The 14,607-nt window shown below is 35.9% G+C and overlaps 2 protein-coding genes across 2 annotated transcripts; both read left to right on the top strand.

The window, feature by feature from the left end:
- The first annotated feature begins 1,509 nt into the window (after window positions 1–1,509).
- Window positions 1,510–3,570, top strand: LOC107840242 (scopoletin glucosyltransferase-like). The gene has a single exon (XM_016684045.2). It carries the CDS (start codon window positions 1,748–1,750, stop codon window positions 3,203–3,205), a length of 1,458 nt encoding a protein of 485 aa, XP_016539531.1. The 5' UTR covers window positions 1,510–1,747; the 3' UTR covers window positions 3,206–3,570.
- A 905-nt stretch (window positions 3,571–4,475) lies between these two features.
- Window positions 4,476–6,561, top strand: LOC107840241 (scopoletin glucosyltransferase). Its single transcript, XM_016684044.2, has one exon. The coding sequence runs from the start codon at window positions 4,836–4,838 to the stop codon at window positions 6,291–6,293; it is 1,458 nt and encodes a 485-aa protein (XP_016539530.1). The 5' UTR covers window positions 4,476–4,835; the 3' UTR covers window positions 6,294–6,561.
- The last annotated feature ends 8,046 nt before the right edge of the window (window positions 6,562–14,607 follow it).

Raw genomic sequence — 14,607 nt, 5'->3', positions numbered from 1 at the left:
ACACAAGAAGATATTTGAAGATTAAGCCATTAAGATGTAAATTTTTTCCTAAATTTTATAATCTAACCAACACCGTCTACACAAATAAAACAATAGTTATTGATAAGAATCCCAATTTTATAACTAAACCAATACCTAAACAGAGAAGACAATTCGACTAAAACTCCCAAACACAGAAAAACTCAGGCATGGAATTTCATATAACTTTGGCTTTAAATTTCTACTATTTTGACACGTATAGGATAAAACAATTGAACAACAACATCAAGATGCATGATAAAAGGTGTTAACTTCAACTTCTGAGTGATTAATCAATTGACCCACATATAAGCGAAAAAAATAACTAAAAATTATTGAGAGGATAATTTCCTTCTAAATAAAAATTTAGAAAAATCATCCAACTTTCGAAAACAATAAAATGTATATTAAATAAATTGATAGAAGTTATATCTCAAATATTCGCGTTCTTCTAAAGCTTAGAATCTGAATTGAATTAGAATCTAAATTGAAATGTTCAGTTTTTTGTGTATTCTTCTGAGCGAGGTCATAACCTAACAAGCATAAATTATGACAACTAAAAATGAACCAATTTAAACAAAAAGTAAGAATAGAAATTTAAAATATCAAAAAGCAAAAATAAAAAATCACATACGGAGACTAACCGAAACAACGTTTTAGTGATCAACACATCAATTTTCAATAATATTAATACACACACCAAAAAAAAAAAAAAGAAGAAGAAGAAGAAACGAATAGCATAAGTTAAATCCTATATCAATGGCACGTCTAAACATGCTAAACAATATTCTGGAGAACTCTCTTCTTAAAGTTGTATTCGAAATTAGTACTATTTCACCAAAAAACAGAAAGAACTTCTCTCGTGAGTGTATTTACGTAGAATTTAGAAAATTTAGAATTCTAATTATGGTATATCTAGGATTCATATTTATTTCTTTTCATATATTTATTTTACGTTTTTTTCAGTCTTTAATATAATAAAATATTAATTGAAGAAAAATAGCAAAAAGACATAAAGCATAGCGTTTTAACGAAGGACAAAAATTTAAATGTCTTCACACTTTTAATATATTATAGATAGATTATAGATATAGATTATAAATTAATGTCTTGCAGCTATGATCTACTAAACAGACACAAGTACTGCTATATTAGATTCCAAGATCATGCATTAGTTCTAAACAACACCTCTTTCCCTTGCTATACTAATCTTTTACTTTATTTCCCACTGATGCATCCGTTGTATGCATATGATTTAAAAAAAAAAGAAGTTAACAATCTCTGATCTGTGCATCTTGAATTTTCCTCTAATTTGATCCAATAAAGTCAGTGCAAGTGCAACAAGTCAACAATACTCCGTAAACAATTCAAACCCCTCAGCCAGACAGAAAAGAGAATACTGACTAGAAAAATAAGCCAAAGATTAATCCCATCTAGACATTAAATAATTTTATAAACCATAGAAATTTTTACCTTTCTTGCACATCACTCATATTTCAATGTAGGAAACGGTCAGCAATGACGACGACCTACATAACTTTTGACAAGTAAATGCAGCATGAAACATTAGCTAAAAATCAGAATTAGCATTTTATTAAATCTTGAAGCAGCACAACAGTTCATCGATTGACTATAAAAACAGAAAAAGCAAACACCGATTTTCTTTCAGCTGCTGATCTTTTTTGTTCATCAGCTAATACATCGTTCATTTTACGTGCTTAGCTACACCATGGATAAAATAACAGATCAAATTCACGTATACTTTTTACCAATGATGGCTCCAGGCCACATGATACCATTAGTAGACATGGCTAGGCAATTTGCTAGGCATGGTGTGAAGGCAACAATTATCACGACTCCCCTCAACGCATCTAAATTCTCCAAAACAATCCAAAGAGATAGAGAGCTGGGCAGTGATATCAGCATCCGTACGACTGAGTTTCCTTGTAAAGAAGTTGGATTGCCAGAGGGCTGTGAAAACTTAGCTTCTACTACAAGTTCAGAAATGACTCTAAAATTCGTCAAAGCCTTGTACTTGTTTCAACAGCCACTCCAACAGTTCCTGGAGGAAGATCATCCCGATTGTATAATAGCAGGCAGTTTCTTCCCATGGACTGTTGATGTTGCAGCCAAGCTGGGGATTCCAAGACTAAGTTTTAGTGGCTCGGGTTTGCTTCCTCTTTGTGCTCATTACAGTTTGATGGAACACAAGCCTCAATTGAAAGTTGAATCTGAGACGGAAGAGTTCATCATCCCTGGCCTTCCCGACACAATAAAGATGTCAAGACAACAGATTTCAGACCATTTAAAGGATGAAAAAGAAACCCCGATGACTGAAATAGTTAATGATATTCTGAGAGCAGAAAAGATTAGTTACGGAGCTATTGTAAACAGCTTTTATGAGCTGGAATCAAATTATGTAAAGCACTACAGGGAAGTAGTAGGGAGAAAAGCCTGGCATGTTGGTCCAGTGTCGCTCTGCAACAAAGACAATGAAGATAAAGCCCAAAGAGGCCAAGAAAGTTCCTTTTCTGAGCAACAATGTTTAGATTGGCTCAATACCAAGGAACCAAAATCGGTCATTTATATCTGCTTCGGCAGCATGTCAATCTTCTCATCGGCTCAGTTGCTTGAGATAGCAATCGCTCTTGAAGCATCAGACCAGCAATTTATTTGGGTGGTGAAGCAAAGCACAACAAATGAAGAGCAGGATAAATGGATGCCAGAAGGATTTGAGGAAAACCTGAACGGGCGAGGTCTGATAATAAAAGGATGGGCACCTCAGGTGTTGATCCTTGATCACGAAGCCATTGGTGGTTTCGTGACTCACTGTGGATGGAACTCATTGCTTGAAGGAGTAGCTGCTGGAGTGCCAATGGTTACGTGGCCACTGTCAGCGGAGCAATTTTTTAATGAAAAGCTGCTTGTAGAGATACTAAAGATTGGAGTTCCAGTAGGTGCTCAGGCCTGGTCTCAAAGAACAGATAGCAGAGTCCCAATAAACAGGGAAAACATACAGAGAGCAGTGACCAAACTGATGGTTGGTCAAGAAGCTGACGAGATGAGAAGGCGTGCAGCTGCCTTGGGAAAATCGGCTAAAATGGCCGTGGAGAAAGGCGGATCCTCTGACAACAGCTTGGTTTCCTTACTAGAAGAACTGAGGTGGGGCATGAGCAGCTCCAACTGATGGGAATTGTTTAAATGCAATAAAACCAGACCATTATAAAAAAATTGTGGATCATGCTACTAATTAGGCTTTTTTTCTTTCCATCTTTCTTCATTTGGTTGTGTCTTCCATGAATTGAAAACTGTGAGTCCCATAAGAGACACAGCATTGTTCGACATATTTACAAGAGAAGAGGAGATTATATGATTCGTTTTGTCCATCTTCAAATATATTAAAGCTCACTAGAACCTGGGAAAATATATTGTTACATCAATATATGTGTCGAGACAATTTGGACTTGCACCCTATGCGTAGTATGAGTTTGCACTTGTTAGGCTTGGCACGATCCTGCTTGACCATGGAATAGATAGTTTGATTTCCCTTGAGATTTACTCCGATCTACTAAACAAACAAAAAAAACAAGTATGAGATTTCAAGATCATGAACTAGTTCTAAAGCATTTACCTTTGCTCACCGTGATATTAATCTTCAGTTGAATTGTGTTTTCTACTTTTTGGTCCTATATTTAAAGCAATCTTCCTGCAAAAAAAAAAAAAAAAAAAAGAATTCCAGATTTGCACAAAGAAAATCAATAGTCAAGATATTACAATTTTAATTGAGCTGAAGTTCAAATTTTAATAGCCTTGTGATTACTACTGTTTAGTTGGATCTTTCTTATTCCACGAATTACCTATACGAGAAAAAGAAATTTGAAGTCCAATTCAATCGATATTTATGGTTTTTGTTTTCTCGGTCTAACTATTTTTATTTATTTATTTATTTATTTATTTTGCATATCTGAGGTCCCAAAATAAAAACTTCGAAAACTATAAAGAAAGAAGGAACACCAAGGATGAAATATTTTCAAAAATCCTAGTATGAATCACTCTAAACCAGTCCTTCTCAAACGATGTTCTATCATGTGATTTGGCTGATTGAAAATGGACCATTAGTAATAAAAGTCTTTTAAGTTTATGCACTGTGCACTGATGATAGAAATATTATTCACACAATGAGTTCTCTTGTTAGGTAATTACATGTAAATCTCTTGATAAGCATTACAGGTAATCTAGTAAACTTGATAATTAACCTTCTATTAAGATATCACGGATAGTGTACAGAAATCAGTTTATATAACCTAAGTCCTAAGTAAATAATCACTTCTTAATTCTACTTGTCAGCGCTGTGCTTAATCGTTCTTACTTCTCAGAATAAAGTATAGAAACGGAAAGTAAGAAGAAACAAAAGGAAGCCAAACTGAAAATTGTACGCGTCAACACATTTAAAAGACTTCAAGGACTTGTAGAGGAATAAAAGAAAGAAACAAAGATCCACCAATGTATGTGCAACAACTCATGTACGGAAAATATGACAATTCAAATCCTACACATAAAAATATAACCCAGGTCTTAATCTGTTGCACTCAATCAAAGGTTTCAATGTACAAAAAGTCAATAATGGCACCTTACATACCTTTGACAAGTAATGCTTCCATGAAGACATTAGCAAATTCAGAAGTGTCAATAATCCTTGTTTATCTATAAAAACATGACGAGCAAAGATGGCTAGACATACAACACCTCCTACTTTCTTTTAACTGCTGTTCTTTTTGAGCTCATCAGCTGTTTTTCTTATCTATTCCTTGGCTACCATGGATAAAAGAACTGATCAACTTCACATATACTTTCTGCCTATGATGGCTCCTGGCCACATGATACCACTAGTAGACATAGCCAGGCAGTTTGCTAGACACGGAGTGAAGGCAACCGTTGTCACGACTCCCCTCAACGCATCTAAATTCTCCAAAACAATCCAAAGAGACAGAGAGCTGGGCAGTGATATTAGCATCCGTACGACTGAGTTCCCTTGCAAAGAAGCTGGATTGCCAGAGGGCTGTGAAAACATAGCTTCTACTACTAGCACACTGATGTATGTGAATTTCATCAAGGGCCTATCCCTGTTTCAAAAACCAATTGAACAGTTCTTGGAGGAAGACCATCCAAATTGTCTAATAGCAGCCCCTCAATTTTCATGGTCTGTTGATGTTGCTGCCAAGCTGGGGATTCCAAGACTATTTTTCAACGGCACAGGTTTTTTCCCTCTTTGTGCTTTACACAGTTTGATGGAACACAAACCTCATTTGAAGGTTGAATCTGAGACGGAAGAGTTCATTATCCCTGGCCTTCCTGACACAATAAAGATGTCAAGACAACAAATCCCAGACCATTTAAAGGATGAAACAGAAAGCCAAATAACTGAAATTGTTAGGAATATTATGAGAGCAGAAATGACTTGTTATGGAGCTATCGTAAACAGCTTTTATGAGCTGGAGCCAAATTATGTAAAACACTACAGGGAAGCGGAAGGAAGAAAAGCATGGCACGTTGGTCCAGTTTCACTCTGCAGCAAAAACAATGAAGATAAAGCCCAAAGAGGCCAAGACACCTCCTTTTGTGAGCAGCAGTGTTTGGATTGGCTCAATACCAAGGAAACAAAATCAGTCATTTATATAAGTTTTGGCAGTATGGCAGTCTTTTCATCGGCTCAGTTGCTTGAGATAGCAATGGCTCTTGAGTCTTCTGGCCAACAGTTTATCTGGGCAGTGACACAAACTACAATCAATGAAGAGCAGTATGAGTGGATGCCAAAAGGATTTGAGGAAAAGCTGAAGGGACGAGGTTTGATAATAAAAGGATGGGCACCCCAGGTGCTAATCCTTGATCATGAAGCCATTGGAGGTTTTGTGACTCACTGCGGATGGAACTCATTGCTAGAGGGAGTAACTGCTGGAGTGCCAATGGTCACATGGCCACTGTCAGCTGAGCAATTTTTTAATGAAAAGCTCCCCACACAGATTTTGAAGATAGGAATCCCCGTAGGTGCTCGGGCCTGGTCCTACAGACCAGATAGCACAGTCTCAATAAGCAGGGAAAACATTCAGACAGCAGTGACCAAACTGATGGTTGGTCAGGAAGCTGAGGAGATGAGAACCCGTGCAGCTGCCTTAGGAAAACTGGCTAAAGAAGCTGTGGAGAAAGGCGGATCGTCCAACAACAGTTTGATTTCCTTAATAGAAGAATTGAGGAAGAGGAAAAGCAGCTCCAACTGATGGGAATTTGTTTATTTGCTGCTGAAACTACACCCATCATATTTACATAAATTCCAATAGTAATAAGTAGTGTGTATTGTTATTCAACTATGTGTACCACATTATCATTTTTAAGCATACAAAATTCTTATGCATAGATCAACACTATGGTCGTTGCAAAATGTCATAGCAAGTGCTAATTGGTGGCATCAGAATATAGAAAGTTTTCTTTCCCTGGCATGAGAGGAGTTGTTTTGTCTAAAATTTAATGAAGTTATTATTATGTTAAGAGCAATCCCTGTTCCGTGATTGAATGCTTCAAAAATCTTTGAAAATATGCCAGCAAAATCCTTGGTAAAACTACAACAGTAAACTGAAATAACAAGTCCCTATAGTTACCAGGTTTTGAAATTAATTCTTGAAGATCCTAACCAATTTCATTGAACGAATTAGAGCAACTTGGACAGATCACAGTTTACATCAACATAATATATCCGTCCTCACTAAATATTTTTGAGAGAAGAGAAGGACTACTTGACTAAGAGATCATTAAACAACAACAATTGCAAGAATTTCCTTATTTACAAATTCCTTATTCCCACCTTTACCTGCAAAATGAAGGGACTTCTTTTCCGTGAATCAAAAAGTTGGCCAAAATAAAAGAGAAAGACAAACCTTGGTGATACCCAAATGTTAACAATCAGGAATCTAGAGAAGTATCCTCCCTTTCATTTTTTTTTTGGCTTTATATTTGAAATAAATTTTTTATTTTAATTTTAATGTCGTGCTCAAGTAAAAGCACTGTAGTATTTTTTTAGTTAGTAACACAGAAAATTGAAGGAAATGTGTGTTTTTTTTAACGTAGGATTGGTGACATTTATTAATTTAAAGAGTTAAATATAATTAAAAAATTTGATTAGGTTAATTGTGGATCTAATTAATACTTTCTAAACTTTTTAATTTTTTCAAAAATATAAATTAACCCACACCCACAAAACTTCTCTCTCTGCAAATCAATCTCTCTCTCTTCTCTCTTTCTCTCGATAGTTTCTCTCTCTAACTTCTCCCAACCAACAACTTTTCAAATTTCTTCCTTTAATTTTGTGCAACTTCAACCTCCGGCAACAAATAGTTTTGAGTTCTTGTCCGTTCCTTTTTTACTTTCAACCGTCAGTCGACGTGACAACATTCTCCGGCGACAATAACTTCTAGTTCTTCATCGTTTCTTTTCGATTCTGACAAGTAAAAAATTAGGGCTTTTAAGTTATGACGAAAATGAGGAACTTGATTTGTTGGTGTTTATTATTTTTTTATGTTTTTTGTTATTTTTTTAATGTTTGTTATTTTTTAGTTGAATTTCTCATCTGGATGTATCTCACGAGAAAAGCACATAAATAATGAAAACACGAAAGAAACGGACTCAACAACTAATCTACAACTAAGTAGGTGATTACTAGTTGCTAATTAGTATTAGAACCAACAACGAAACTAAGGGACAATAAAAATGAAACTAAGAATCTAAAATTTTGAGCTAAAAAATATTGCATGACCAGTAGCAGTGATGATGTGACAGCCACGTATTAGTTCGATTTTATCAAGTGGTTATTCTCAAATGTCAAAGTCTTGGTCAAAAATTAATTTGGATTGGTAGAATTTGTTTTAGGAGGGAAAATAAGTCTTAGGGTCTTTTTCAATTTTCAAGACTTGACTTTTTCTTGTACTTCTCCTTAAAACATGGGTCCTTAAATCATGAAAAAGTGATTGAGAAGTGATATAAAGTCTTTTGGTGGTTGGGGGTCTTTCAAGACTAACAAGTACATACACCTTTTTCCTTCACCTTTTAGGATCTAACATTCACTTTATGTTCTAACAATATATGAAGGAAGGTGAAGAACTTCAAGAACAATAACAATCACACCAAGAGCAATAACAACAATCTTCAAGAACAACAACAATTCCAACGGCCAACTCCAATCCACAATAACAATATCCCCAACACTTGGCCAAGACAACTACAACTTCAACAAAATAGTTCTCAAGCCACCAAGTAACAACAATATCACGTGGTCAAGTTTAGAACATCAAGGAGAAACCACACAGCCAAAACAATCCACCACAACAATGGGCCAAGCTTATGTTTACAACAACAACTTTCAACAAGTTCAAGCTCAAGTTTAGATCTAGACTCAAAGTGTTAGTGGACAAGAAAACTAACACTAGGAACAACAAAACAAACAAGAACACTACTAGATCTAGTCACACAACAAACAAATCTCGGTCAAGACATTACAAGAACACAATTTTGGCCAAGAACACAAACACGGACAGATTGCTATTTTTCTAGAATTTTCAATTTTTAACACTTTTTTTTTAATTTTCTAACAAGCAATCCCAAGATTGATCTTGTAGGAACAATATCAAGCCATGCTTTGATACCAAATGATACAACACAAATAAGAGGAACACGAAACAACCACAAAACAGTCCACAAATCAGAATAAATCGTGGACCAAATGGAGACCTCATTCGAACTCGATAAATACAACAAGAATACAAGAAACAAAGGTGTATTTGACACCCAAAACAGCCACAAATCGTCAAGAAAAAGATGAAAATAAGAACACAAATTTTTGGATTCAACAAGACATAAAAACAGTCCACTACAAACAATAACAAGATTACAAGAATAAAAGGATAGATAGTGAGATATAGATTTGTTACAAGACTTAAGAACAAAGTGTGATTCAAAAATTAGACCCCTAATTAATGTAACAACAACACCACACTCTTACGGTGACCGCTAAGGGAAATATTCACCTCAAGATCCACCGTTTTCAAGCAAAGAACAATATTGACTTTTCCAAGCCCTATACTAAGGATGACTTTTCTAAGACCTAACTAAGAACTATATTAAGGTGTTGCAGTCTCCAAAGAGAGAATAATTCTTTCAAATGTTCATCATTCATTAACTAAAGAGAAATAATCTAAAATAGGCTATATATAGTATATTACAAAAGAAAGATAAAATGACTCCAATGCTCTTAATGAGGTGGGTGGCAATGGAGTGTCATTTAGACAAGGCTAAAATACCAAAATGACCTTGAGGCTAAGTGACCAAAATGACCTTAATAAAAGGGGCCAAAACCGTGAACCATCAAATGTGGTCCAAATTCGTGAGTCCTCTAGTCTTCAAGGTTCCACGCAATCTTCCACATACGGATTTGTTTGATGGCATGCTCAAAATAACCCCTACAAGTAGGATCTCGTGCCCTCCATGGGACCAAATCTTGATTCTTTACGTAGTGACTTTGAATGATGCCATCGAAAGCTAAGGTGGTCATTTCACTTGTATCATCCTCCCCTTCTTGAAAAGGATTCGACCTCAAATCCGTACCTTGCAAAACAATAGAAAGGACAAACAAGCACAACATCCTCATGGAATGAGGGTTAGGGTTAGCACAATAATAAACATCATCACGCCAATGGGGTACATACTTGAAGTATAACCAAGAATCCTTTGAAGTGAGTGTTAAAAACTCAATGAAAGATGTACAAAGGATTTAGTTATGGGATATACCAAGAGTGATACTTTGCTTGTCATGTAGACCAAGCAACAAGTTAGGTGCATCAACATCACCATTTCTACATTTGGCATCGGGGTCTAATGGGAAAAGTGGCCATAGACACGAGTCTAGACAACACTCTCCTTTCTCGTGGTCTACTCCCAAACTAAACGACATACTCTCTATAATAGCATACATATCATCCAAAGAAAATAGAGAATAGAGAAAGGTATCACTCAAATCGACTTCTACCAAGGTGCCCTACTGTGTGTACTCCCTACTAGTTTCCCAATAATAACCATGAGTACTCTCAACAATAAAGTCACACAGAGTAAAAGAAGAAGTAGCTTTCGTAACTACACATTCCTTACCCCTAAAAGTACTCTCATCTTCCAAGAAGAGATTTCCATCTTTAGGAGGTATGTTGTCACACCAGAGTGGGTTAGCATATAGGTTATAGCTTCCAAGGCAAGCTATATTATCATTTTCACCACTAGCTTTATTAGAAGTGTTTAAATTATCTTCAAACAAAACATTACACCTAAAGAGAGTGTGATCTACTCACGGACAGATTTAGAATAAGCAAGTTCCTCACACTCTAAATGATCAATATCAAGTTCCAAGGATGTTCCAAACACAAGATTACCCCAAGAAGAGATCTCGGGTTCACTCTCACTTTGTTGACCAACATTTTCAAATACTTCACTCACTTGAGTTATATTAAGCACATCGCACACATACTCAAGTGGGGGGCAATTTTCACAAACAAGTTGATCAACACCAATTACACAAGACGATGTACTTTAGTTCAACATATAGACTTCATCACTTGGTGAACATAAATTGATCTTACAAGAAGAGTCAATATTGTCATCAATAGGATTAACTAGTGTATCCAAACTCACAATATGTACATCATCAACAAGAGGTAAGAAATCATTAAACTCATAAATAAGTAAGCTACTACTCACACTCAATGGCTTACTAGCCACATAATTGTCATTCACATGCACTAAAGTGTAAGAGTTAGCTATTTTACCTTTAAGATCTTAAGTAGACTCTTCCTTGCCATGAGGTGAAGGTCTTCCACAAGATTGGGCAGCAGCTTTCTTTTGGCATTGTTCGCCTTCGCTTGCTATATTGGTACCTACACAAATGTCCTTAGAAATAGAAGGACAACCAATGTTAACATGGTTTGGTGGTAATCCCCTCACTTCACTCTACATATCCTCTCTTTTTTCCACTCTCGAATTACCACGTTGCACTCCCTTACTCCTCTCAATCTTTTGTCTCTCATCATGAATCGGATTGGAGTAAGTAAGAATTTGTCTTTGCGGTTTGGGTAGCAAGTATGTTATGAAGCGATTTCCCCATTGGTCTCTTACAACATTAGGCCAATTTTGCACTTTAGGAACTTGATGTCGTGCAAACCAATCAACACCCAAGCTCATATGACCATAGGTTAAGGAAAAAACATCGCACCATACCTCCTCATGGTAATCAAATTGGGAGAAGATAACTTTTACCCTCTTAGTAACCTTGAACTCGCCCAAGTAGTATGGAACAAGTAAGGCTCTTGAAATAACCCCAAGTAGTCAACCATGGACGGAAGAATGTAGTTTTCATAGTACCTATCATTCAACACCATAAGGCAGCCCGGTATCCCACAAATAGTCACCTTTATCAGAGTGTACACTCCTCCTTGGATCAACATTGTAAGGCACACGAGTACCCGTCGATTTTGGAGATGCTTGCCCTCTTCTTCTTATGGGACAACCTTTACTATAGCTAGTATAACCAATCACACCATGTCGACCTTGATAAGAAGTACTACAAGGTGAAGAATATGATCTTTCACACTTCGCACGCACACTCTCATCATAGCTCTCATAAGTTTTATGAATGAAAGGGTTATACCTAACACCAAATGTAGGTTTAGAGTGGGAAGTATAATACTCCTCACATGCCCCAACTTCATCATAAGAACTATCACGAGGTCCTACTTCATCTCCAAATTCACCATAAGCACTAGGCACATCATTCCCCTCATTTTCTCCCTCAAAACAGTAACTTTCAAATCTGCCCAAGTTTTGATCATGACTATTTTCATAGCCTCGGCAATCTCTCTCAACTTTGTAGCCATAAAAACCCTTACTACAATCATAGTCTCCCATATTATAGTCCCATTAATCCCCGGCTATCGAAGACATGTTTCCCTTATATTACCTTTTAAACCTACAAAATGAACAAACAAGATTAGTAGTAAAATCTCCTCACCAACACTCGTATTCACTCACTTTTGTGATCCTCTTAATTTGGAGCAGTGAATATTGAAAGTTGTTTATACTCCGGTAGTCAATAAGATGTCAATTCTACTTGGCGGCTAGAATAGATTCTTGTTTGATCGACTCAAGACACAAAACAAAATCTACTTATGAACTTGAAACAAAGAAGTTAGGACGAGTTAAAAATAAGAAAAGCACATAAATAATGAAGAAACGAAAGAAACAGACTCAACAACTAATCTACAACTAAGTAGGTGATTACTAGTTGCTAATTAGTATTAGAACCAACAACGAAACTAAGGGACAATAAAAATGAAACTAAGAATCTAAAATTTTGAGCTCAAAAATATTGCATGAACAGTAGAGCAGTGATGATGTAGCAGCCACGTATTAGTTCGATTTTATCAAGTGGTTATTCTCAAATGTTAAAGTCTTGGTCAAAAAGTAATTTGGATTGGTAGAATTTGTTTTAGGAGGAAAAATAAGTGTTGGGGCCTTTTTCAATTTCCAAGACTTGACTTTTTCTTGTACTTCTCCTTAAAACATTGGTCCTTAAATCATGAAAAAGTGGTTGAGAAGTGATATAAAGTCTTTTGGTGGTTGAGGGTCTTTCAAGACTAACAAGTACATACACATTTTTCCTTCACCTTTTAGGATCTAACATTCACTTTATGTTCTAACAATATATGAAGGAAGGTGAAGAACTTCAAGAACAATAAAAACCACACCAAGAACAACAACAATTCCAACGGCCAACTCCAATCCACAATAACAATATCTCCAACACTTGGCCAAGACAACTACAACTTCAACAAAATAGTTCTCAAGACACCAAGTAAAAACAATATCACGTGGTCAAGTTTAGAACATCGGGGAGAAACCACACGGCCAAAACAGTCCAACACAACAATGGGCCAAGCTTATGTTCACAACAACAACTTTCAACAAGTTCAAGCTCAAGTTTAGATCTAGACTCAAAGTGTTAGTGGACAAGAAAACTAACACTAGGAACAACAAAACAAACAAGAACACTACTAGATCTAGTCACACAACAAACAAATCTCGGCCAAGACATAACAAGAACACAATTTTGGCCAAGAATACAAACACGGACAGATTGCTATTTTTCTAGAATTTTCAATTTTTAACACTTTTTTTTTAATTTTCTAACAAGCAATCCCAGGATTGATCTTGTAGGAACAAGATCAAGCCATGCTTTGATACCAAATGATACAACACAAATAAGAGGAACATGAAACAACCACAAAACAGTCCAATACACCCTTTAAAACAATCTACAAATCACAACAAATCGTGGACCAAATGAAGACCTCACTTAAACTCGACAAATACAACAAGAATACAAGAAACAAAGGTGTATTTGACACCCAAAACAGCCACAAATCGTCAAGAACAAGATGACAACAAGTACACAAATTTTTGGATTCAACAAGACACAAAAACAGTCCACTACAAACAATAACAAGATTACAAGAATAAAAGAATAGATAGTGAGATATAGATTTGTCACAGGACTTAGGAACAAAGTGTGATTCAAACACTAGACCCCTAATTAATGTAACAACAACACCACACTCTTACGGTGACCGCCAAGGGAATCCCTCACCTCAAGATCCACCATTTCCAAGCAAAGAACAATATTGACTTTTCCAAGCCCTATACTAAGGATGACTTTTCTAAGCCCTAACTAAGAACTATACTAAGGTGTTGCACTCTCCAAAGAGAGAATAAGTCTTTCAAATGTTCATCATTCATTAACTAAAGAGAAATGACCTAAAATAGGCTATATATAGTATATTACAAAAGAAAGATAAAATGACTCCAATGCTCTTAATGAGGTAGGTGGCAATGGAGTGTCATTTAGACAAGGCTAAAATACCAAAATGACCTTGAGGCTAAGTGACCAAAATGACCTTAATAAAAGAGGCCAAAATCGTGAACCATCAAATGTGGTCCAAACCTGTGAGTCCTCTAGTCTTCAAGGCTCCAAGCAATCTTCTACACATGGGTTTGTTTGATGGCATGATCCCGTGCCCTCCATGGGACCAAAGCTTGATTCTTCACGTAGTGACTTTGAATGATGCCATCGAAAGCTAAGGCGGCCATTTCACTTGTATCAGTGTACAAACTGAACTGTTAAGTCAAACCGAACCGATGAATCATACCAAACTAAGGAAAAAAAACAACTTATGATTTGGTTTGGTGCAGCATAAATCATGACAAAATAAAAAATTATCTTATTTAATTGCAACTAAATATTTAAAGTAAATCAATTTTATTATTTTAATTGACTTAGAAGAGGTGGTTTCAACCACCTCATCTAATTACCAAAACATCCATCTACTTCCACTTAATTATATATCATGCCCCCATATAGAATAATTTCATTATTTCATCATAATGGTTTAAATATTTAATATATTCTATTAATTAACTATAACTACATATTGAAAGTAAGAAAATTTC

This window comes from Capsicum annuum, chromosome 8, assembly GCF_002878395.1.
Source record: "Capsicum annuum cultivar UCD-10X-F1 chromosome 8, UCD10Xv1.1, whole genome shotgun sequence".
NCBI lineage: Eukaryota > Viridiplantae > Streptophyta > Magnoliopsida > Solanales > Solanaceae > Capsicum > Capsicum annuum.
Note: the sequence above shows the minus strand (reverse complement) of the source record. Positions and strands in the feature narration are given on the sequence as shown.

Coding starts and splice junctions, on each gene's coding strand:
- LOC107840242 (XM_016684045.2), top strand. CDS start 1,748: ATGGATAAAATAACAGATCAAATTCACGTATACTTTTTACCAATGATG.
- LOC107840241 (XM_016684044.2), top strand. CDS start 4,836: ATGGATAAAAGAACTGATCAACTTCACATATACTTTCTGCCTATGATG.